This window comes from Anomaloglossus baeobatrachus, chromosome 7 (assembly GCF_048569485.1).
Source record: "Anomaloglossus baeobatrachus isolate aAnoBae1 chromosome 7, aAnoBae1.hap1, whole genome shotgun sequence".
NCBI lineage: Eukaryota > Metazoa > Chordata > Amphibia > Anura > Aromobatidae > Anomaloglossus > Anomaloglossus baeobatrachus.
Genome location: NC_134359.1, coordinates 8,403,941 through 8,430,362, shown reverse-complemented (window position 1 = coordinate 8,430,362; position 26,422 = coordinate 8,403,941). Strand labels below are relative to the sequence as shown.

The 26,422-nt window shown below is 48.2% G+C and overlaps 1 protein-coding gene across 2 annotated transcripts in view; it reads right to left on the bottom strand.

The window, feature by feature from the left end:
• SEMA5B (semaphorin 5B) overlaps window positions 1–26,422 on the bottom strand; it is a 359,347-nt gene that overhangs the window by 25,831 nt on the left and 307,094 nt on the right. For both annotated transcript variants that reach the window (XM_075317013.1, XM_075317012.1), the window contains exons 15-19: window positions 21,094–21,237; window positions 15,970–16,117; window positions 15,603–15,828; window positions 14,163–14,381; window positions 8,246–8,416 (exon numbers count right to left, since the gene is read on the bottom strand). In XM_075317013.1, coding sequence (XP_075173128.1) covers window positions 8,246–8,416; window positions 14,163–14,381; window positions 15,603–15,828; window positions 15,970–16,117; window positions 21,094–21,237 — 908 coding nt within the window. The remainder of the gene's footprint in view (window positions 1–8,245; window positions 8,417–14,162; window positions 14,382–15,602; window positions 15,829–15,969; window positions 16,118–21,093; window positions 21,238–26,422) is intronic.

The following is a 26,422-nucleotide window of genomic DNA, read 5'->3' as shown; positions in this document are numbered from 1 at the left end:
ACTGACCATACACACACACACTGACCATACACACACTGACCATACACACACTGACCATACACACACTGACGATACACACACACACTGACCATACACACACACTGACTATACACACACACTGACCATACATACACACACACTGACCATACACACACACACACTGACCATACATACACACACTGACGATACACACACACACTGACCATACACACACACTGACCATACACACACACTGACCATACACACACACTGACCATACATACACACACTGACCATACACACACTGACTATACACACACACACACACACTGACCATACACACACACACTGACCATACACACACACACTGACCATACACACACACACTGACCATACACACACACACTGACCATACATACACACACTGACCATACATACACACACTGACCATACATACACACACACTGACCATACATACACACACTGACCATACATACACACACACTGACCATACATACACACACACTGACCATACATACACACACTGACCATACACACACTGACCATACACACACACTGACCATACACACACACACACTGACCATACACACACTGACCATACACACACACACTGACCATACACACACACACTGACCATACACACACACACTGACCATACACACACACACTGACCATACATACACACACTGACCATACACACACACACTGACCATACACACACACACTGACCATACACACACACTGACCATACACACACACACACACTGACCATACACACACACACTGACCATACACACACACACACACACTGACCATACACACACACACTGACCATACACACACTGACCATACACACACTGACCATACACACACACACTGACCATACACACACACTGACCATACACACACACTGACCATACATACACACACACTGACCATACATACACACACACTGACCATACACACACACACTGACCATACATACACACACTGACGATACACACACACACTGACCATACACACACACACTGACCATACACACACACACTGACCATACACACACACTGACCATACACACACACTGACCATACATACACACACTGACCATACACACACACACTGACCATACACACACACACTGACCATACACACACACACTGACCATACACACACACACTGACCATACACACACACACTGACCATACACACACACACTGACCATACACACACACACTGACCATACACACACACACTGACCATACACACACACACTGACCATACATACACACACACTGACCATACATACACACACTGACCATACACACACACACACACTGACCATACATACACACACTGACCATACACACACACACACTGACCATACATACACACACACACTGACCAATATACACACTGACCAATATACACACTGACCAATATACACACGGACCATACACACACGGACCATACACACACGGACCATACACACACGGACCATACACACACGGACCATACACACAGACCATACACACCGGCCTGCCTCCTCTTTAGCTTTAAGGCCCCTTTACACACAGACTTTCTAGCGATCCCACCAGCGATCCCAACCTGGCCGGGATCGCTACAAAGTCTCTTGTGAGTTGCTGGTGAGCTGTCAAACAGGCAGACCTTACCAACGACGCAGCAGCGATGTGGAACTGCAGAACAACCTAGCTGGTCATTGGGGACGTGTAAAAGCAGCTATTTGAAAGGGACGTTGCTAACGAAGTTGTTGTAACGGTGTCAAACACACCGATGCATGCTGCACAGTGGGAAACAAAGGACCAAAAAATGGTCCTGAAAGATTTGTAGCGATCAGCGACCTCACAGCGGGGGCCAGGTCACTGATGCGTTTCACACACTGCAATGTCGCTAGGGAGGTCGCTATTACGTCACAAAACCGGTGACGTTACAGCAATGTCCTTAGCAATGTTGCAGTGTGTAAAGGGGCCTTTAGTCTACTGCAACGAAGAGACCTTTGGTCACATGGAGTAACTTCACAAAGGTTCTTAAGCAGTCTTATCAGGATATAAACGCTGGGGCCCCTAGGAGAGTGGAGGCCTGTGACATAGGAGAGTGCAGTCCTGTGACATAGGAGAGTGGAGGCCTGTGACATACGAGAGTGGAGGCCCTGTGGCATAGGAGAGTGGAGGCCCTGTGGCATAGGAGAGTGGAGGCCCTGTGGCATAGGAGAGTGGAGGCCTGTGACATAGGAGAGTGGAGGCCTGTGACATAGGAGAGTGGAGGCCTGTGACATAGGAGAGTGGAGGCCTGTGACATAGGAGAGTGGAGGCCTGTGACATAGGAGAGTGGAGGCCTGTGACATTGGAGCGTGGAGGCCTGTGACAATGGAGCGTGGAGGCCCTGTGGCATAGGAGAGTGGAGGCCTGTGACATTGGAGCGTGGAGGCCCTGTGGCATAGGAGAGTGGAGGCCCTGTGGAATAGGAGAGTGGAGGCCCTGTGACATAGGAGAGTGGAGGCCTGTGATATAGGAGAGTGGAGGCCTGTGACATAGGAGAGTGGAGGCCTGTGACATAGGAGCGTGGAGGCCCTGTGACATAGGAGAGTGGAGGCCTGTGACATAGGAGAGTGGAGGCCTGTGATATAGGAGAGTGGAGGCCTGTGACATAGGAGAGTGGAGGCCTGTGATATAGGAGAGTGGAGGCCTGTGACATAGGAGAGTGGAGGCCGGTGACATAGGAGAGTGGAGGCCTGTGACATAGGAGAGTGGAGGCCCTGTGACATAGGAGAGTGGAGGCCGGTGACATAGGAGAGTGGAGGCCTGTGACATAGGAGAGTGGAGGCCTGTGACATAGGAGAGTGGAGGCCGGTGACATTGCTCTCCTTCCCTCTAATGCCAGTCCTGCAGAGCAGCTTATGACTGTGAAATCACAAAGGTCCTTGCACAATCTTAGCCTTGGGGTACAAGTGTTGGGGTGCCTAAGAGAGTTGGGGCCCTGAGAAACTGCAGCTTTTGCCTCCCCCTAACGCCAGCTCTGACTGTAACAAGGACTTCTTTTTGCAGTAGGGCTTATATTTCAAGCACACTCTGAAAATCACATTAGGGCTCATTTTTGGGGAATCACAGTATTATAGGAATCTGGTGGGAAAAACCCCACTAACATAAGAGAGGTAAATCCGTTTCATAGGGAGGAATGGGCTGAAACTCCTGCATCCGATGTGCAGGAATCAGCCACAATTAACAGATGTTTGGATACAATCATTGCTGGACAAGGTCCCTTCAGATCACATCCTTCTGCCTCAGACACCTGTGAGATTGGATCATTTTCCTCTTTTACACAATGACAAAGTCTAATATTTTTGACTCATTTGATTTGGTTCTTTTATACTTTGTGTGAAAATGTGATGTAGTTTTAGGTAAAATGTATGCAGAAATAGAGAAAGTTCTGCAGCGTTCACAAGTGTTCAGGCCCCGCTGTATGCCCTAACAATGAATGGGAGGGAAGAACCTGCACCCATAGAGCTTGTAGGGCCAGAGATATACGGGGTGATCATGATAAGGTGGAGGCGCAGAGGTTGTGTAGCGGAGCAGCTACTGATGACCAGGGGGGCTGCATCTGCGGCATTGAGTGCAATCCCCAATACAGAGGCAGACACAGAACGGAGCCGTCAGCAGGAAGTGATCCGGAGAGGGGGGCTGCATCTGCGGCACTGAGTGCAATCCCCAATACAGAGGCAGACACAGAACGGAGCCGTCAGCAGGAAGTGATCCGGAGAGGGGAGCTGCATCTGCGGCACTGAGTGCAATCCCCAATACAGAGGCAGACACAGAACGGAGCCGTCAGCAGGAAGTGATCCGGAGAGGGGGGCTGCATCTGCGGCACTGAGTGCAATCCCCAATACAGAGGCAGACACAGAACGGAGCCGTCAGCAGGAAGTGATCCGGAGAGGGGGCTGCATCTGCGGCACTGAGTGCAATCCCCAATACAGAGGCAGACACAGAACGGAGCAGTCAGCAGGAAGTAATCCGGAGAGGGGGGCTGCATCTGCGGCACTGAGTGCAATCCCCAATACAGAGGCAGACACAGAACGGAGCCATCAGCAGGAAGTGATCCAGAGAGGGGGGCTGCATCTGCGGCACTGAGTGCAATCCCCAATACAGAGGCAGACACAGAACGGAGCCGTCAGCAGGAAGTGATCCGGAGAGGGGGGCTGCATCTGCGGCACTGAGTGCAATCCCCAATACAGAGGCAGACACAGAACGGAGCCGTCAGCAGGAAGTGATCCGGAGAGGGGAGCTGCATCTGCGGCACTGAGTGCAATCCCCAATACAGAGGCAGACACAGAACGGAGCCGTCAGCAGGAAGTGATCCGGAGAGGGGGGCTGCATCTGCGGCACTGAGTGCAATCCCCAATACAGAGGCAGACACAGAACGGAGCCGTCAGCAGGAAGTGATCCGGAGAGGGGAGCTGCATCTGCGGCACTGAGTGCAATCCCCAATACAGAGGCAGACACAGAACGGAGCCGTCAGCAGGAAGTGATCCGGAGAGGGGGGCTGCATCTGCGGCACTGAGTGCAATCCCCAATACAGAGGCAGACACAGAACTGAGCCGTCAGCAGGAAGTGATCCGGAGAGGGGGGCTGCATCTGCGGCACTGAGTGCAATCCCCAATACAGAGGCAGACACAGAACGGAGCCGTCAGCAGGAAGTGATCCGGAGAGGGGGCTGCATCTGCGGCACTGAGTGCAATCCCCAATACAGAGGCAGACACAGAACGGAGCAGTCAGCAGGAAGTGATCCGGAGAGGGGGGCTGCATCTGCGGCACTGAGTGCAATCCCCAATACAGAGGCAGACACAGAACGGAGCCATCAGCAGGAACTGATCCGGAGAGGGGGGCTGCATCTGCGGCACTGAGTGCAATCCCCAATACAGAGGCAGACACAGAACGGAGCAGTCAGCAGGAAGTGATCCGGAGAGGGGGGCTGCATCTGCGGCACTGAGTGCAATCCCCAATACAGAGGCAGACACAGAACGGAGCCGTCAGCAGGAAGTGATCCGGAGAGGGGGGGCTGCATCTGCGGCACTGAGTGCAATCCCCAATACAGAGGCAGACACAGAACGGAGCCGTCAGCAGGAAGTGATCCGGAGAGGGGGGCTGCATCTGCGGCACTGAGTGCAATCCCCAATACAGAGGCAGACACAGAACGGAGCCGTCAGCAGGAAGTGATCCGGAGAGGGGGGCTGCATCTGCGGCACTGAGTGCAATCCCCAATACAGAGGGCAGACACAGAACGGAGCCGTCAGCAGGAAGTGATCCGGAGAGGGGGGCTGCATCTGCGGCACTGAGTGCAATCCCCAATACAGAGGCAGACACAGAACGGAGCCGTCAGCAGGAAGTGATCCAGAGAGGGGGGCTGCATCTGCGGCACTGAGTGCAATCCCCAATGCAGAGGCAGACACAGAACGGAGCCATCAGCAGGAAGTGATCCGGAGAGGGGGGCTGCATCTGCGGCACTGAGTGCAATCCCCAATACAGAGGCAGACACAGAACGGAGCCGTCAGCAGGAAGTGATCCGGAGAGGGGGGGCTGCATCTGCGGCACTGAGTGCAATCCCCAATACAGAGGCAGACACAGAACGGAGCCGTCAGCCGGAAGTGATCCGGAGAGGGGGGCTGCATCTGCGGCACTGAGTGCAATCCCCAATACAGAGGCAGACACAGAACGGAGCCGTCAGCAGGAAGTGATCCGGAGAGGGGGGCTGCATCTGCGGCACTGAGTGCAATCCCCAATACAGAGGGCAGACACAGAACGGAGCCGTCAGCAGGAAGTGATCCGGAGAGGGGGGCTGCATCTGCGGCACTGAGTGCAATCCCCAATACAGAGGCAGACACAGAACGGAGCCGTCAGCAGGAAGTGATCCAGAGAGGGGGGCTGCATCTGCGGCACTGAGTGCAATCCCCAATACAGAGGCAGACACAGAACGGAGCCGTCAGCAGGAAGTGATCCGGAGAGGGGGGCTGCATCTGCGGCACTGAGTGCAATCCCCAATACAGAGGCAGACACAGAACGGAGCCGTCAGCAGGAAGTGATCCGGAGAGGGGAGCTGCATCTGCGGCACTGAGTGCAATCCCCAATACAGAGGCAGACACAGAACGGAGCCGTCAGCAGGAAGTGATCCGGAGAGGGGGGCTGCATCTGCGGCACTGAATGCAATCCCCAATACAGAGGCAGACACAGAACGTAGCCGTCAGCAGGAAGTGATCCGGAGAGGGGGGCTGCATCTGCGGCACTGAGTGCAATCCCCAATACAGAGGCAGACACAGAACGGAGCCGTCAGCAGGAAGTGATCCGGAGAGGGGGCTGCATCTGCGGCACTGAGTGCAATCCCCAATACAGAGGCAGACACAGAACGGAGCAGTCAGCAGGAAGTGATCCGGAGAGGGGTGCTGCATCTGCGGCACTGAGTGCAATCCCCAATACAGAGGCAGACACAGAACGGAGCCATCAGCAGGAAGTGATCCGGAGAGGGGGGCTGCATCTGCGACTGAGTGCAATCCCCAATACAGAGGCAGACACAGAACGGAGCAGTCAGCAGGAAGTGATCCGGAGAGGGGGGCTGCATCTGCGGCACTGAGTGCAATCCCCAATACAGAGGCAGACACAGAACGGAGCCGTCAGCAGGAAGTGATCCGGAGAGGGGGGGCTGCATCTGCGGTACTGAGTGCAATCCCCAATACAGAGGCAGACACAGAACGGAGCCGTCAGCAGGAAGTGATCCGGAGAGGGGGGCTGCATCTGCGGCACTGAGTGCAATCCCCAATACAGAGGCAGACACAGAATGGAGCCGTCAGCAGGAAGTGATCCGGAGAGGGGGGCTGCATCTGCGGCACTGAGTGCAATCCCCAATACAGAGGGCAGACACAGAACGGAGCCGTCAGCAGGAAGTGATCCGGAGAGGGGGGCTGCATCTGCGGCACTGAGTGCAATCCCCAATACAGAGGCAGACACAGAACGGAGCCGTCAGCAGGAAGTGATCCAGAGAGGGGAGCTGCATCTGCGGCACTGAGTGCAATCCCCAATGCAGAGGCAGACACAGAACGGAGCCGTCAGCAGGAAGTGATCCGGAGAGGGGGGCTGCATCTGCGGCACTGAGTGCAATCCCCAATGCAGAGGCAGACACAGAACGGAGCCGTCAGCAGGAAGTGATCCGGAGAGGGGGGCTGCATCTGCGGCACTGAGTGCAATCCCCAATACAGAGGGAAGACACAGAACGGAGCCGTCAGCAGGAAGTGATCCGGAGAGGGGGGCTGCATCTGCGGCACTGACTGCAATCCCCAATACAGAGGCAGACACAGAACGGAGCCGTCAGCAGGAAGTGATCCGGAGAGGGGGGCTGCATCTGCGGCACTGAGTGCAATCCCCAATACAGAGGGAAGACACAGAACGGAGCCGTCAGCAGGAAGTGATCCGGAGAGGGGGGCTGCATCTGCGGCACTGACTGCAATCCCCAATACAGAGGCAGACACAGAACGGAGCCGTCAGCAGGAAGTGATCCGGAGAGGGGGGCTGCATCTGCGGCACTGAGTGCAATCCCCAATACAGAGGGAAGACACAGAACGGAGCCGTCAGCAGGAAGTGATCCGGAGAGGGGGGCTGCATCTGCGGCACTGAGTGCAATCCCCAATACAGAGGCAAACACAGAACGGAGCCGTCAGCAGGAAGTGATCCGGAGAGGGGGGCTGCATCTGCGGCACTGAGTGCAATCCCCAATACAGAGGGCAGACACAGAACGGAGCCGTCAGCAGGAAGTGATCCGGAGAGGGGGGCTGCATCTGCGGCACTGAGTGCAATCCCCAATACAGAGGCAGACACAGAACGGAGCCATCAGCAGGAAGTGATCCGGAGAGGGGGGCTGCATCTGCGGCACTGAGTGCAATCCCCAATACAGAGGGCAGACACAGAACGGAGCCGTCAGCAGGAAGTGATCCGGAGGGGGAGCAGGTCACCGTCAGTCCCTGAGGTCCCAATTTTAACCCAGTGTTTACTAAACTCCAATCCTCACGTTCTCCCCAACAAATCATGTTTTCAGGATTTCCTCGGTATCGGAGTCCACTCCCCTACACCGTAACCAGAAATCAATCTGATGTGTGCAGCGGGTGCGTGACTAGCCGGAGCAGCATCCGCTAGATTTATGTAAATGTTACACTAGAGACAGTTTAGAAACCCGTCTCCATCCCCCATACCTTCACAGGGGTAAGTATTACAGAGCGCCTCCTCTGTGTGCAGACCAATACAGATGTCACCGCCATTGGACGGGGCGGGGTTGGTGCAGGTGCGTGTGCGCTGGTAATGTCCACCCCCACACGTGGCCGAACACTGAGTCCACGACGACCAACAGGACCACGAGCCCTTCACTAAAACAGAAGAGAGAATAAGAAAATCAGACAATAAGAGTGAATCATTCCGAAAACTGCCAAAAGGGAAGACGGAAGGGACGGAAAATGTGACACTTCAATGACAGATACAAGACTCATGCGCAGATGCCTCAGGGTTATATCAGCCTGCGGAAGACAAAGACAAATATATACAGTATATATATATATATGTATCTATATATAGTGTATATGTAAAGGAATCCCCCCACACCCCCGCTAAAATCCCAGGGTTTTCTCATGTAAATCGTCCCACCAAGAAGAATTTCAGAACTTTACACATTTGATGTTGCCCACAAGCTGGAAAAATCCACCGGGAACTGAACGTTTTTATGAGTAAACAGTAAAAAGTAAAATAACGTAATTGCATAAATCTACACACCCTTACACTAAAGCCTGCTTTACACCAGGCAATCTATCGTGCGATAGATCGTCGGGGTCACGGTTTTTGTGACGCACATCCGGCATCGCTGGCGATGCCGGCCTGTGTGACACCTCCTAGCGACGCAGTATCGCTCACAAATCGTGAGTCGGGTACTGCTCGTTAGGTTCCATAATATCGTTTACTTTAGTTGACCATCGTTTCCGTGGTAGCACACGTCGCTCCGTGTGACACCACGGGAACGGTGAGCAGCTCACCTGCCTCCCGCGGCCGCCGCCGTCTCTATGTGGAAGGAAGGAGGTGGGCGGGATGTTTACGTCCCGCTCATCTCCGCCCCTCCGCTTCTATTGGCCGGCGCCCGTGTCACGTCGATGTGACGCCGAACGTCCCTCCCACTCCAGGAAGTGGACGTTCGCCGCCCACAGCGAGGTCGCACGAGAGGTAAGTATGTGTGACGGGGTTTACTAACTTTGTGCGACACGGGCAGCGATTTGCCCGTGACGCAAAAAGGACGGGGGCGGGTACGATCGATTGTGAAAACGCACAATCGGTCGTACCGTGTAAAGCAGGCTTAATACTTTGGTAAAGTCCCCCCTAACTTTTTAGCACGTTCAGTCTCTCTGGATCAGGTTCCATCACATTGAGAATCGTAGTTATATTCTTGTATATAGGGGGCAGTATTATAGTAGTTATATTCTTGTACATAGGAGGCAGTATTATAGTAGTTATATTCTTGTACATAGGGGCAGTATTATAGTAGTTATATTCTTGTACATAGGGGGCAGTATTATAGTAGTTATATTCTTGTACATAGGGGCAGTATTATAGTAGTTATATTCTTGTACATAGGAGGCAGTATTATAGTAGTTATATTCTTGTACATAGGGGCAGTATTATAGTAGTTATATTCTTGTACATAGGAGCAGTATTATAGTAGTTATATTCTTGTACATAGGAGGCAGTATTATAGTAGTTATATTCTTGTACATAGGGGCACTATTATAGTAGTTATATTCTTGTACATAGGGGCAGTATTATAGTAGTTATATTCTTGTACATAGGAGCAGTATTATAGTAGTTATATTCTTGTACATAGGGGCAGTATTATAGTAGTTATATTCTTGTACATAGGGGCACTATTATAGTAGTTATATTCTTGTACATAGGGGCAGTATTATAGTAGTTATATTCTTGTACATAGAGGGCAGTATTATAGTAGTTAGATTCTTGTACATGGGAGCAGTATTATAGTAGTTATATTCTTGTACATAGAGGGCAGTATTATAGTAGTTATATTCTTGTACATAGAGGGCAGTATTATAGTAGTTATATTCTTGTACATAGGAGCAGTATTATAGTAGTTATATTCTTGTATATAGGGGCAGTATTATAGTAGTTATATTCTTGTACATAGGGGGCAGTATTATAGTAGTTATATTCTTGTACATAGGGGCAGTATTATAGTAGTTATATTCTTGTATATAGGGGCAGTATTATAGTAGTTATATTCTTGTACATAGGAGGCAGTATTATAGTAGTTATATTGTTGTACATAGGGGCAGTATTATAGTAGTTATATTCTTGTACATAGGGGCAGTATTATAGTAGTTATATTCTTGTACATAGAGGGCAGTATTATAGTAGTTATATTCTTGTACATAGGAACAGTATTATAGTAGTTATATTCCTGTATATAGGAGCAGTATTATAGTAGTTATATTCTTGTATATAGGGGCAGTATTATAGTAGTTATATTCTTGTACATAGGGGGCAGTATTATAGTAGTTATATTCTTGTACATAGGAGGCAGTATTATAGTAGTTATATTCTTGTACATAGGGGCAGTATTATAGTAGTTATATTCTTGTACATAGGAGCAGTATTATAGTAGTTATATTCTTGTACATAGGAGGCAGTATTATAGTAGTTATATTCTTGTACATAGGGGGGCAGTATTATAGTAGTTATATTCTTGTATATAGAGGCAGTATTATAGTAGTTATATTCTTGTACATAGGAGGCAGTATTATAGTAGTTATATTCTTGTACATAGGGAGCAGTATTATAGTAGTTATATTCTTGTATATAGAGGCAGTATTATAGTAGTTATATTCTTGTACATAGAGGCAGTATTATAGTAGTTATATTCTTGTATATAGGGGGCAGTATTATAGTAGTTATATTCTTGTATATAGGGAGCAGTATTATAGTAGTTATATTCTTGTACATAGGGGGCAGTATTATAGTAGTTATATTCTTGTACATAGGCGCAGTATTATATTAGTTATATTCTTGTACATAGGAGGCAGTATTATAGTAGTTATATTCTTGTACATAGGGGCAGTATTATAGTAGTTATATTCTTGTACATAGGGACAGTATTATAGTAGTTATATTCTTGTACATAGGAGCAGTATTATAGTAGTTATATTCTTGTACATAGAGGCAGTATTATAGTAGATATATTCTTGTACATAGGGACAGTATTATAGTAGTTATATTCTTGTACATAGGGGGCAGTATTATAGTAGTTATATTCTTGTACATAGGGGGCAGTATTATAGTAGTTATATTCTTGTACATAGGAGGCAGTATTATAGTAGTTATATTCTTGTACATAGGGGCAGTATTATAGTAGTTATATTCTTGTACATAGGGGCAGTATTATAGTAGTTATATTCTTGTACATAGAGGGTAGTATTATAGTAGTTATATTCTTGTACATAGGAACAGTATTATAGTAGTTATATTCCTGTATATAGGAGCAGTATTATAGTAGTTATATTCTTGTATATAGGGGGCAGTATTATAGTAGTTATATTCTTGTACATAGGGGGCAGTATTATAGTAGTTATATTCTTGTACATAGGGGGGCAGTATTATAGTAGTTATATTCTTGTACATAGGGAGCAGTATTATAGTAGTTATATTCTTGTATATAGAGGCAGTATTATAGTAGTTATATTCTTGTATATAGGGGGCAGTATTATAGTAGTTATATTCTTGTACATAGGGGCAGTATTATAGTAGTTATATTCTTGTACATAGGGACAGTATTATAGTAGTTATATTCTTGTACATAGGAGCAGTATTATAGTAGTTATATTCTTGTACATAGAGGCAGTATTATAGTAGATATATTCTTGTACATAGGGACAGTATTATAGTAGTTATATTCTTGTACATACAGTATTATAGTAGATATATTCTTGTACATAGGGACAGTATTATAGTAGTTATATTCTTGTACATAGGAGCAGTATTATAGTAGTTATATTCTTGTACATAGAGGCAGTATTATAGTAGTTATATTCTTGTATATAGGGGGCAGTATTATAGTAGTTATATTCTTGTACATAGGGGCAGTATTATAGTAGTTATATTCTTGTACATAGGGGCAGTATTATAGTAGTTATATTCTTGTACATAGGGGGCAGTATTATAGTAGTTATATTCTTGTACATAGAGGCAGTATTATAGTAGATATATTCTTGTACATAGGGACAGTATTATAGTAGTTATATTCTTGTACATAGGAGCAGTATTATAGTAGTTATATTCTTGTACATAGGAGCAGTATTATAGTAGTTATATTCTTGTACATAGGGGCAGTATTATAGTAGTTATATTCTTGTACATAGGGGCAGTATTATAGTAGTTATATTCTTGTACATAGGGAGCAGTATTATAGTAGTCATATTCTTGTATATAGGGAGCAGTATTATAGTAGTTATATTCTTGTACATAGGGGGCAGTATTATAGTAGTTATATTCTTGTATATAGGGGCAGTATTATAGTAGTTATATTCTTGTATATAGGGGCAGTATTATAGTAGTTATATTCTTGTACATAGGGGGCAGTATTATAGTAGTTATATTCTTGTACATAGGGGCAGTATTATAGCAGTTATATTCTTGTACATAGAGGCAGTATTATAGTAGTTATAGTCTTGTATATAGGGGCAGTATAGAGGCAGTTCTATGTATTATTTTACTGGGGGAAACATTGTGATTGCCAAGGGGATGTCTCAGTAGTGGATAACCCCTTTAAGTCCCTATTTTACTTAGAAATAGTAAACACACAGAGTAAAATAAAGGTTATTGGTATCAGGATCTTCATCAGGTTCTAGACTTGTAGAAGCAGGAGTCTATATTCACATTTTAAATGAAGATTTGGCGCTCGAAACCTCGCTGTCACTCACCGACCTCTGCGCTGAGACAACCACATGGCATGAAAGGTTTGTGGACAGGTGGGTGACAATCGCTGTAATGCAGGACTTATCACTGGTAATGTGGATTGCACAAAGGAGGAAGAACCCGGAGGCCACGTCCCAAGCAGTCTAGAAAACTGCAGGAAACTCCGTGATAACACGCACATACGGAAAGATTTTTCTTCCATGTAGGAGCCGCTATTCCACACGTATTACTTCACATACAACATCTGGGAATAACCGCGTGTGCTCCTCAGATTGTGAGCTCTGCGGCTCAGGAGCGTGGGGTCCTCTCCCCGAGTGCACGGTCGGCCATGTGCGGAAACACGGTGGATGAGGAAAGGAAGACGCTCACTGTAAAAGTTAAGTAAACTTTATCTGAAGCACCTGTATAAAGTGTATTTATTGCAGTTTTTATTATTCATTACTGGACCTGGCGCAGTTTACGGAGGAATAAAGCCGATATTATGACGGCGAGAAAGCAATTACCCAATAAAGCCGCCGCGCGCAGCAGAAAGCACCTTGTTGTTTTCAATTAAGATGTAATTGTGTTTTCCTCACATTCGGTTGGAATCTGACTCCTCGTAAAGATTATACTAGCAGGGACGATGGGAGTCACAGTGATATAAAGCCGAGCCGCCAGAGTCTGTATCCGCTAATGAGCAGAGCCAGACCGCCGAGCGGCGACAGAGATCAATGTCATGTACAGAGCGCAATCGTGTCCCCGGAGATGGAGTTCAGCGACGCCTGTGTAACCACATCCGTCTGGTACCTGACAACCTCTTCCCGGGCTGCTAAGTGATCCCCGGAGCCGCAGCCATTAATCCGTTATTAGCTCCAGATGAATTCAACCACAGTTTATTCTCTGCAGCTCTTAAAGGGTTAATGTGAACTTTGGAGAAAAAAAACAAAAAACAGTAAACCCCAGGCTGTCCTGCAGGGGGCGACACAATTTGAAGAAATTCTATAAATATATATGTATATATGAGGTCAGAATCATACGGCACCCCCAGTGGCCAAATATAAAATAGCATCCTTTCCCATTGGATCTGCACCGCGGGATTCCAGCGTGAGACCGCGTGTTACTGAGGACGTTACCACCTTTACCTGAACAGTCTGAGTTCGGGGTTCTCACCTGGGCAGAGCTGGGGGTTGCAATCCAGGAACTCCGTGGCGGACCCCATGCAGGGCTGACCGCCGTTCCGAGGTTCAGGGTTACTGCAACTTCTTTTCCTGGATCGAAATCCCAATTCACAGTCCCGGGAGCAGGCGGACCACAGGCCCCATGGACTCCAGCCGCCACTGATGACACGAGCCGGGGTCTTTCCACTCCGCATCATATCATCCACAAGAGCTGCAGAAAAACAGGACGATCAGTGCTGATCACGTAATTGTAGTGCACCCACCAATGAACTACAACCCTCAGCAGGTACCTATAGGAAGGAGGATCTACTGACACAATGTGCCAAGGTCCAACAATAAAACTGCTGGGATCACTGTCGGGAGAAAGCGCCATAATGGTCTGCACAATCCTCTGTGAGCGGCAGACACAAGCGCAGGAGTCTCCCCAGAGACCGTGACAAAGAAACAGCAGAAAATGGACCCACCGGGAGAATTACCAGAACCCGGGAGAATTACCAGAACCCGGGAGAATTACCAGAACCCGGGAGAATTACCAGAACCCGGGAGAATTACCAGAACCCGGGAGAATTACCAGAACCCGGGAGAATTACCAGAACCCGGGAGAATTACCAGAACCCGGGAGAATTACCAGAACCCGGGAGAATTACCAGAACCCGGGAGAATTACCAGAACCCGGGAGAATTACCAGAACCCAGGAGAATTACCAGAACCCGGGAGAATTACCAGAACCCAGGAGAATTACCAGAACCCAGGAGAATTACCAGAACCCAGGAGAATTACCAGAACCCGGGAGAATTACCAGAACCCGGGAGAATTACCAAAACCTGCGAGATTTACCAGAACCCAGGAGAATTACCAGAACGCAAGACAGAAAAAGATGGCCCTACAAAGCGCTGACTCCGGGGGCTGAATACTAATGCAAGGCAGAAAGGTAGTCCTAGAAAGTACTTACTATGGGGTCTGAATACTAATGCAAGACAGAGAAAGGTGGTCCTACAAAGTGCAGACTCCGGGGGCTGAATACTAATGCAGGTCAGTAGCTCCAGATTTGTATATGAAATATGTAGAGACCCCGGTGTCTTTTCCTTTGCACTTCACAATTACTTAGTGTTGGTATTACATGAAATCATAAAAAAATGTGAGTGTAATATGAAAAAATGTGGATAACTGCATGGGGTATGAATATTTTTTCAATGCATATTCTATATATATATATATACATACACACGCACATTGACCACGGGTATAGATTCATACGACCAGCCCCTGCGTGTTGAGCCCCTCCTCCATCACAGTGGTCACCAGGCTCCCATGAATATGGATGGAGATCACACTTATGATTGTAATCCATTAACCCTTTATGTGAATGTCACTGGGTCTCGCTGTTTGGCGCAGCGGATCTGCCCGCGGTATACCACGTGTGGATACTCACAGTCGGTCTCACAGGCCGCAGAACCATCATTTGGGCAGAATCGCGTCTCCGTTTTCTTTCTACCAAACTGCAGCTCATGCGGGTCGGAGAGCTGAGCGCGACAAGTGTAGCGGAACCTCTGCTCCTGGCGGGCGCCGCCCTGTGTGATATTAACGGTCATCCATGGCGTCCACGGAGTATTTCGCCGCACCTCAGGACACGCCTCAGAGTTACAAATCCGGAATTCCTGCAAGGAAAGAAACAGGTTACTGCAAGGATAAGACTGCGGCTGCAGAATCCAGGCTGCCACTGTACGACCCGCCACATGCAGAGTCACACCGCCAGGACTGCTGACATCACTGCCCCACACAATGGCCGCCACCATTACCTGAGCACAGCCGGGGCAGCTGTTCCCGTTCTCACAGGTGCGCTGTCTGGAGTGAACGCCCCCTCCACAATCTGCGCTGCATTTGCTCCATGAACCCCACGAAGACCAGAATATGGGGACTGGGCAGGGACTGTTCTCATTGCAAAACCTGAAAGAGGAGACAGGAAGGAGGTGAGTCCATGGACAGAAGACTCTGCGATGCACCGATCAGATGGAAAACCGCCACATGCGGCATCTCCACCGGGTGCGATATTAATACTGCACTACCGTTCTGCGCCCCCTGCAGTGAGAATGTGGCATTACAGCCGGTCCATTGTGAATTAACACGTTTTATGAGGACCAACACTTTGTTTAAGTTCCAGACACAAAATTCAGCAACTTTCTGGTTTATTTTATGTTTCATTTGTGCACAATTTGAATGAACACTGCTTGCTGTAAGTGGATGGAAAACAGCAACTGAATTCTTCCTGTTCTCACAGGAGCTTGTTACAATGTATCTGTGTAGACAATCCTCTGTGAGCAGCGATGTGTCCGTGTAGACAATCCTCTGTGAGCAGCGATGTATCCGTATAGACAATCCTCTGAGCAGTGATGTATCCATATAGACAATCCTCTGAGCAGTGATGTATCCGTGTAGACAATCCTCTGTGAGCAGTGATGTGTCCGTGTAGACAATCCTCTGTGAGCAGCGATGTATCCGTATAGACAATCCTCTGTGAGCAGCGATGTATCCGTATAGACAATCCTCTGAGCAGTGATGTATTCATGTAGACAATCCTCTGTGAGCAGTGATGTGTCCGTGTAGACAATCCTCTGAGCAGTGATGTATTCATGTAGACAATCCTCTGTGAGCAGTGATGTGTCCGTGTAGACAATCCTCTGAGCAGTGATGTTTCCATATAGACAATCCTCTGAGCAGCGATGTATCCGTGTAGACAATCCTCTGTGAGCAGTGATGTATCCGTGTAGACAATCCTCTGAGCAGTGATGTATCCGTGTAGACAATCCTCTGTGAGCAGTGATGTATCCGTGTAGACAATCCTCTGAGCAGTGATGTATCCGTGTAGACAATCCTCTGTGAGCAGTGATGTGTCCGTGTAGACAATCCTCTGAGCAGTGATGTTTCCATATAGACAATCCTCTGAGCAGCGATGTATCCGTGTAGACAATTCTCTGTGAGCAGTGATGTATCCGTGTAGACAATCCTCTGTGAGCAGTGATGTATCCGTGTAGACAATCCTCTGTGAGCAGTGCTGTATCCGTGTAGACAATCCTCTGTGAGCAGTGATGTATCCGTGTAGACAATCCTCTGTGAGCAGTGATGTATCAGTGTAGACAATCCTCTGTGAGCAGCAGTGCCATCTGTTACCTACACTGATACATTGTAACAGGCGCATTATCCGTGTGATACTCAGGATTTGTGAGGCTCACAGACTCATGCAGGGAGTGGATTGGTCGCTATTCCCCCAGTCAGTGATCGGTGATGGCTCTGTCCCTGCACCGCGCGTTACTCACAGAGGCCTCCGGACTGAACATCCCCTGGACTATAATGATGTGAGACCCCAGTCCCCGGCGTGACACAAGTGTGCGGCCATTAGCGCTAATGTAACGCGGCTTCGGGACAAGGCCTAATGAGCGAGGGCAGAGGCGAGGCGCCAGAGAGCAGGCAATTAGCACAATTAACAGAATATTGACGAGCCCGACGCCCTCTCTGGTTCCATGTGAAATCCAGTAAAGGTCAGACGTTGCCGCCGCCGGGGTCACACGCCCCGAAAACCGCTCATCAGGAAAGCACAATCAACAGCAGAAGCAAATTAATTGTGTCCATTACCAAATGTGAGGAGCCAGGAGCGGCCGGAGCGCGACATTATATATCAATATACATGACACCGCGCCAGCGCCTAATCACCGACAGGGACCGCACGACTGGGTTATAGGCACATACATCACACAGCGTTACACCGTACAGCGGAGACAAGGCCGCGAGCAGCGCCACAACGCAGAAACACACCGGTGAATGACCCGCTCACTGATTCTGGGAAACGGCCAGCAGAATAGTGAGCGCAGCTCTGGAGTATAATACAGGAGGTAACTCAGGATCAGTAATGTAATGTATATACACAGTGACTGCACCAGCAGAATAGTGAGCGCAGCTCTGGAGTATAATACAGGAGGTAACTCAGGATCAGTAATGTAATGTACACAGTGACTGCACCAGCAGAATAGTGAGTGCAGCTCTGGAGCATAATACAGGAGGTGACTCAGGATCAGTACAGGATCAGTAATGTAATGTATGAACACAGTGACTGCACCAGCAGAATAGTGAGTGCAGCTCTGGAGTATAATACAGGAGGTAACTCAGGATCAGTAATGTATGTACACAGTGAGTGCACCAGCAGAATAGTGAGTGCAGCTCTGGAGTATAATACAGGAGGTAACTCAGGATCAGTAATGTATGTACACAGTGACTGCACCAGCAGAATAGTGAGTGCAGCTCTGGAGTATAATACAGGAGGTAACTCAGGATCAGTAATGTAATGTACACAGTAACTGCACCAGCAGAATAGTGAGTGCAGCTCTGGAGTATAATACAGGAGGTCACTCAGGATCAGTAATGTATGTACACTGTGACTGCACCAGCAGAATAGTGAGTGCAGCTCTGGAATATAATACAGGAGGTCACTCAGGATCAGTAATGTATGTACACTGTGACTGCACCAGCAGAATAGTGAGGGCAGCTCTGGAGTATAATACAGGAGGTCACTCAGGATCAGTAATGTATGTACACAGTGACTGCACCAGCAGAATAGTGAGGGCAGCTCTGGAGTATAATACAGGAGGTAACTCAGGATCAGTAATGTATGTACACAGTGACTGCACCAGCAGAATAGTGAGTGCAACTCTGGAGTATAATACAGGAGGTAACTCAGGATCAGTAATGTATGTACACAGTGACTGCACCAGCAGAATAGTGAGTGCAGCTCTGGAGTATAATACAGGAGGTAACTCAGGATCAGTAATGTAATGTACACAGTAACTGCACCAGCAGAATAGTGAGTGCAGCTCTGGAGTATAATACAGGAGGTCACTCAGGATCAGTAATGTATGTACACTGTGACTGCACCAGCAGAATAGTGAGTGCAGCTCTGGAATATAATACAGGAGGTCACTCAGGATCAGTAATGTATGTACACTGTGACTGCACCAGCAGAATAGTGAGGGCAGCTCTGGAGTATAATACAGGAGGTCACTCAGGATCAGTAATGTATGTACACTGTGACTGCACCAGCAGAATAGTGAGTGCAGCTCTGGAGTATAATACAGGAGGTAACTCAGGATCAGTAATGTATGTACACAGTGACTGCACCAGCAGAATAGTGAGTGCAGCTCTGGAGTATAATACAGGAGGTAACTCAGGATCAGTAATGTAATGTACACAGTAACTGCACCAGCAGAATAGTGAGTGCAGCTCTGGAGTATAATACAGGAGGTCACTCAGGATCAGTAATGTATGTACACTGTGACTGCACCAGCAGAATAGTGAGTGCAGCTCTGGAATATAATACAGGAGGTCACTCAGGATCAGTAATGTATGTACACTGTGACTGCACCAGCAGAATAGTGAGGGCAGCTCTGGAGTATAATACAGGAGGTCACTCAGGATCAGTAATGTATGTACACAGTGACTGCACCAGCAGAATAGTGAGGGCAGCTCTGGAGTATAATACAGGAGGTAACTCAGGATCAGTAATGTATGTACACAGTGACTGCACCAGCAGAATAGTGAGTGCAACTCTGGAGTATAATACAGGAGGTAACTCAGGATCAGTAATGTATGTACACAGTGACTGCACCAGCAGAATAGTGAGTGCAGCTCTGGAGTATAATACAGGAGGTAACTCAGGATCAGTAATGTAATGTACACAGTAACTGCACCAGCAGAATAGTGAGTGCAGCTCTGGAGTATAATACAGGAGGTCACTCAGGATCAGTAATGTATGTACACTGTGACTGCACCAGCAGAATAGTGAGTGCAGCTCTGGAATATAATACAGGAGGTCACTCAGGATCAGTAATGTATGTACACTGTGACTGCACCAGCAGAATAGTGAGGGCAGCTCTGGAGTATAATACAGGAGGTCACTCAGGATCAGTAATGTATGTACACTGTGACTGCACCAGCAGAATAGTGAGGGCAGCTCTGGAGTATAATACAGGAGGTCACTCAGGATCAGTAATGTATGTACACAGTGACTGCACCAGCAGAATAGTGAGGGCAGCTCTGGAGTATAATACAGGAGGTAACTCAGGATCAGTAATGTATGTACACAGTGACTGCACCAGCAGAATAGTGAGTGCAACTCTGGAGTATAATACAGGAGGTAACTCAGGATCAGTAATGTATGTACACAGTGACTGCACCAGCAGAATAGTGAGTGCAGCTCTGGAGTATAATACAGGAGGTAACTCAGGATCAGTAATGTAATGTATGTACACAGTGACTGCAGCAGCAGAATAGTGAGTGCAGCTCTGGAGTATAATACAGGAGGTAACTCAGGATCAGTAATGTATGTACACAGTGACTGCACCAGCAGAATAGTGAGTGCAGCTCTGGAGTATAATACAGGAGGTAACTCAGGATCAGTAATGTATGTACACAGTGACTGCACCAGCAGAATAGTGAGTGCAGCTCTGGAGTATACCACATCTAAACTTCAGGTAAATAAATGAACAAACCTGTGCCCGTCTTTCTCGCACAATCGGGCCGGGGGTGACTGCCGGCTCTATCCTCGCACCGCTTTTGCCAGACTGATGATTAAATACTCTTCCACTATCGATCGATGTTATTTCGGGGGATCATTAATGAAATGCAATATTAATGAGCTGCTGCTTGTTTACTAAGTGCGATCGGGGAGCAGATATTACCTCGATAGCGGTAATGATACAATCTGTGCTGGGTTCACAGAACACTGAATAATTAATGTACGGCCGTTATCTGAGTGGAAGCCGGAGCAACAAAGTGACAGACAATTATTTTAAATGTGCAGATATCACCTTAGCATTAACCCTGCGCCTGCCCAGAGCTGGTTTTTGGGGTACAAGGCGACATAGGGAGGTGCTCACCGTTCCTCTCTGCTCTGCCCCACGCAGACTCTTCCTCCAAACCGTGGAGCCGGGTTACTACACGTCCTCTGCCGCACCTGGAAGCCGATCCCGCAGGACGTGCTGCACTGCGCCCAGGAGGACCACGGGGTCCAGCCGCCATTCCTGCCGGAATAAAACAGAAGGAAGGGTCAGCTCTGTGGCTCACAATGTGCATGAGACAAGTCACCTGACTGATTACGACCAATCCCTGCGCACCTCACAAACGTCTGTTTATAAAAGTTTTTCAAATTTTGCCAATCAGCACGAAAAACTCCAAGGAAAGTGGAAATCTGCAGCGGACTCGCGGAGAAGGTAGCGGACTCGCGGAGAAGGTAGCGGACTCGCGGAGAAGGTAGCGGACTCGCGGAGAAGGTAGCGGACTCGCGGAGAAGGCGGCGGACTCGCGGGCAAGGCGGCGGACTCGCGGGCCAGGCGGCGGACTCGCAGGGAACACACCGGACTCGCGGGCCAGGCGGCGGACTTGCGGGCCAGGCGGCGGACTCGCGGGCCTGGCGGCGGACTTGCGGGCCAGGCGGCGGACTCGCGTGCCAGGCGGCGGAATCACGGAAACTTCTATCGTCCCATGAATTATTTGTTGTGAGGAGAAATCTCGGCTTCTCTTCCATTGTTTATTATCGGGGAGTTTTCTGCTTTATTGTCAACTTCACAGTAACGTTAATATCCAGGGGAGGAGCAAGAAACCGAATTATAAAGGGGCGGGACTTAGTCATATAAAGGATATCACAAAAGTGAGTACACCCCTGACATTTCTGTAAATATTTTATTACATCTTCTCCTGGGACAGCGCTGCAGATCTGACCCTGTGACACAATGTGCAGTGTCAGTGCGCAGCTTGTATATACAGCTTGTATATAATGTGCAGTGTCAGTGTGCAGCTTGTATATAATGTGCAGTGTCAGTGCGCAGCTTGTATACAGTGTCAGTGCGCAGCTTGTATACAATGTGCAGTGTCAGTTGCAGCTTGTATACAATATACAGTGTCAGTGCGCAGCTTGTATACAATGTGCAGTGTCAGTGCGCAGCTTGTATACAGTGTCAGTGCGCAGCTTGTATACTATGTGCAGTGTCAGTTGCAGCTTGTATACAATATACAGTGTCAGTGCGCAGCTTGTATACAATGTGCTGTGTCAGTGCGCAGCTTGTATACAATGTCAGTGCGCAGCTTGTATACAATGTGCAGTGTCAATGCGCAGCTTGTATACAATGTGCAGTGTCAGTTGCAGCTTGTATACAATGTGCAGTGTCAGTTGCAGCTTGTATACAATATACAGTGTCAGTGCACAGCTTGTATACAATGTGCAGTGTCAGTGCGCAGCTTGTATACAGTGTGCAGTGTCAGTGCGCAGCTTGTATACAATGTGCAGTGTCAGTGCGCAGCTTGTATACAATGTGCAGTGTCAGTGCGCAGCTTGTATACAATGTGCAGTATCAGTTGCAGCTTGTATACAATATACAGTGTCAGTGCGCAGCTTGTATACAATGTGCAGTGTCAGTGCGCAGCTTGTATACAATGTGCAGTGTCAGTTGCAGCTTGTATACAATATACAGTGTCAGTGTGCAGCTTGTATACAATGTGCAGTTTGTATATAATGTGCAGTGTCAGTGTGCAGCTTGTATATAATGTGGTGTCAGTGCGCAGCTTGTATACAGTGTTAGTGCGCAGCTTGTATACAAAGTGCAGTGTCAGTGCGCAGCTTGTATACAATGTGCAGTGTCAGTGCGCAGCTTGTATACAATGTGCAGTGGCAGTTGCAGCTTGTATACAATATACAGTGTCAGTGTGCAGCTTGTATACAATGTGCAGTGTAAGTGTGCAGCTTGTATACAATGTGCAGTGTCAGTGTGCAGCTTGTATACAATGTACAGTGTCAGTGCACAGCTTGTATAACAGTGAAAATAACTCACAGCCATTAATGCCTAGTTGCTGAAATAAAAGTGAGTACATCCCTAAGTGAGGATGGTCACATTGTGCCCTTGGTGTGAATACTTTGTGTGGCCACCATTATTTTCCATCCTTTTACCTCTCTTGGGCCTGGAGGTCACTAGATCTTCACAGGAGCCGCTGGATCCTCTTCATCCAAAATGACAACATCCCAGAGCTGGTGGATGTTACAGACCTTGCACTCATCCACGTTCCATGTGAGGAGGCCCCACAGATGCTCCATAGGGTTTAGGTCTGAAGACACTCGGCCGGTCCAGCAGCTTTACCCTCAGTTTCTATAGTGATGCAGTGGGGGTCTTGGAGGTGTTTGGGGTCGTTATGTTGGAGTGTGAAAGGAGAGGATCCTGCTCTGCTTCATTGTCACAGGACATGTCGGCATTCATGGTTTCCTCAATGACCTGTAGACCCCACAGCTGGCAGAACTCATGCAGACCCAAATCATGACCCTCCACCACCATGCCTGACTGTAGGTAGGACACACTTGTCTTTGTCTTCCTCACCTGGAGCTGCAACACGCGGTGACACCCTGTGATTTAAGTTTTTCTTGGTCTCCTCAAACCCTAGGATGGTTCCAGGAATCCATGTCCTTAGTCTGCTTGTCTTCAGCAAACTGCAGCTTCCTTTTGCATCATCTTTAGAAGAGGCTTCCATCTGGGATGACAGCCATGCAGAGCAATGTCATGCAGTGTATCCTCTGCAGTGTGCGGCATACGGTCTGAGCAGTGACAGGCGGACCCCCCATCCCTGTAACCTCTGCAGTGTAGGTGGATCCCCCCATCCCTGTAACCTCTGCAGTGTGCGGCGTATGGTCTGAGCACTGGCAGGCGGACCCTTGTAACCTCTGCAGCAATGCTGGCCACACTCATACGTCTATTTTGAAAAGACGACCTTTGGATATAATGCTGAGCATGTGCACTCGGCTTCTCTAGTCGGCCATGGCGAGGTGTGTGCTGAGTGGAATCTCATTGGTTATACCGCTGTATGGTCTTGGCCACGTGCTGCAGCTTAGGTTCAGGCTGGTGACAATCTACTTATAGCCTCGGCCATCTTTATGTAGAGCAATGACTTTATTTTTTTTTCAGCTCCTTAGAGAATTATTTCCCATGAGGAGCCATGTTGAACTTCCAGTGACCAGTATGAGAGTGTGTGTGCGATTAACACCGAATGTAACACACCGGATTGTACCGGAACACCGAATGTAACACCCCATTCACACCGGAGACCTTGTAACACTAATGAGTCACCTGACACCGGGGAGGGAAAATGGCTAATTGGGAACAAATTGGTCATTTTCACTTAGTGGTGTATTCACTTTTGTTGCCAGCGGTTTAGACATTAATGGCTGTGATGAGTTATTTACACTGTTATACAAGCTGCACACTGACACTGCACATTGTATACAAGCTGCACACTGACACGGTACATTGTATACAAGCTGCACACTGACACGGTACATTGTATACAAGCTGCACACTGACACTGCACATTGTATACAAGCTGCACACTGAAACTGTACATTGTATACAAGCTGCACACTGACACGGTACATTGTATACAAGCTGCACACTGACACTACACATTGTATACAAGCTGCACACTGACACGGTACATTGTATACAAGCTGCACACTGACACTACACATTGTATACAAGCTGCACACTGACACTGTACATTGTATACAAGCTGCACACTGACACGGCACATTGTATACAAGCTGCACACTGACACTGCACATTGTATACAAGCTGTGCACTGACACTGCACATTGTTTCACAAGGTCAGATCTGCAGAGTTGTCCCATGAAAATATATAATAAAATATTTACAAAAATGTGAGGGGTGTACTGACTTTTGTAGTATACTATATTAAACACTCTAATCAAGAACTGAAATACAGGGCGACTCCGGTATCAGCCATCTAGAGAATAAAATGGTGCCAGTGTGTTCTACAGACCAACACGACGGAAGGTCTGATCGGACGCATCTGCCGCCCCACCAGGTTACATAGGTGATGAATCCATCTCTGTATTTCCGGATAAGCAGGAGACTAATTGTCACTTTTCTAAATAAAATATCCCCAAGAATTAGAAAAAGGTGGAATTAATGCAGCGGCAAATGCAGGAGGGGGTTATCAGACGCTAAAAGTTGCTGAGAGACTCATTAACAGTGAATTAGCATGTAATTATCATAAAATTAGCGCAATAAGCAAATGAGGAGATATGAAAGCCCCCGAACCCCGCGACGGTTCACAGAGTATGTGAGGAGCGTCGCGCAGCGACACAAAGCCCCCGAACCCCGCGACAGTTCACAGAGCATGTGAAGAGCGTCGCGCAGCGATACAAAGCCCCCGAACCCCGCGACAGTTCACAGAGCATGTGAAGAGCGTCGCGCAGCGATACAAAGCCCCCGAACCCCGCGACGGTTCACAGAGCATAAGACGAGCGTCGCACAGCGACACAAAGCCCCCGAACCCCGCGACAGTTCACAGAGCATGTCAAGAGCGTCGTGCAGCGATACAAAGCCCCCGAACCCCGCGACGGTTCACAGAGCATGTGACGAGCGTCGCGCAGCGATACAAAGCCCCCGAACCCCGCGACAGTTCACAGAGCATGTGACGAGCGTCGCGCAGTGATACAAAGCCCCCGAACCCCGGGACGGTTCACGGAGCATGTGACGAGCGTCGCGCAGCGATACAATGTGTTACATTTTAATTACAGATTTCTAGAAACTGGAGAAATGCAGTTCAAACTCTGCCCCAGCACTTGTGTATGTGGGAGGGATGATGGCTGTGCAAAGTCGGTGATTACAGCTGGATGATGGCTGTGCAAAGTCGGTGATTACAGCTGGATGATGAGAGGTCGCAGAGTCGGGGATTACAGCTGGATGATGAGAAGTCGCAGAATCGGGTATTACAGCTGGATGATGAGAAGTCGCAGAGTCGGGGATTACAGCTGGATGATGAGAAGTCGCAGAGTCAGGGATTACAGCTGGATGATGAGAAGTCGCAGAATCGGGTATTACAGCTGGATGATGAGAAGTCGCAGAATCGGATATTACAGCTGGATGATGAGAAGTCGCAGAGCCGGGGATTACAGCTGGATGATGAGAAGTCGCAGAGCCGGGGGATTACAGCTGGATGATGAGAAGTCGCAGAGTCGGGGATTACAGCTGGATGATGAGAGGTCGCAGAGTCGGGGATTACAGCTGGATGATGAGAGGTCGCAGAGTCGGGGATTACAGCTGGATGATGAGAGGTCGCAGAGTCGGGGGTTTACAGCTGGATGATGAGAAGTCGCAGAGCCGGGGGATTACAGCTGGATGATGAGAAGTCGCAGAGCCGGGGGAT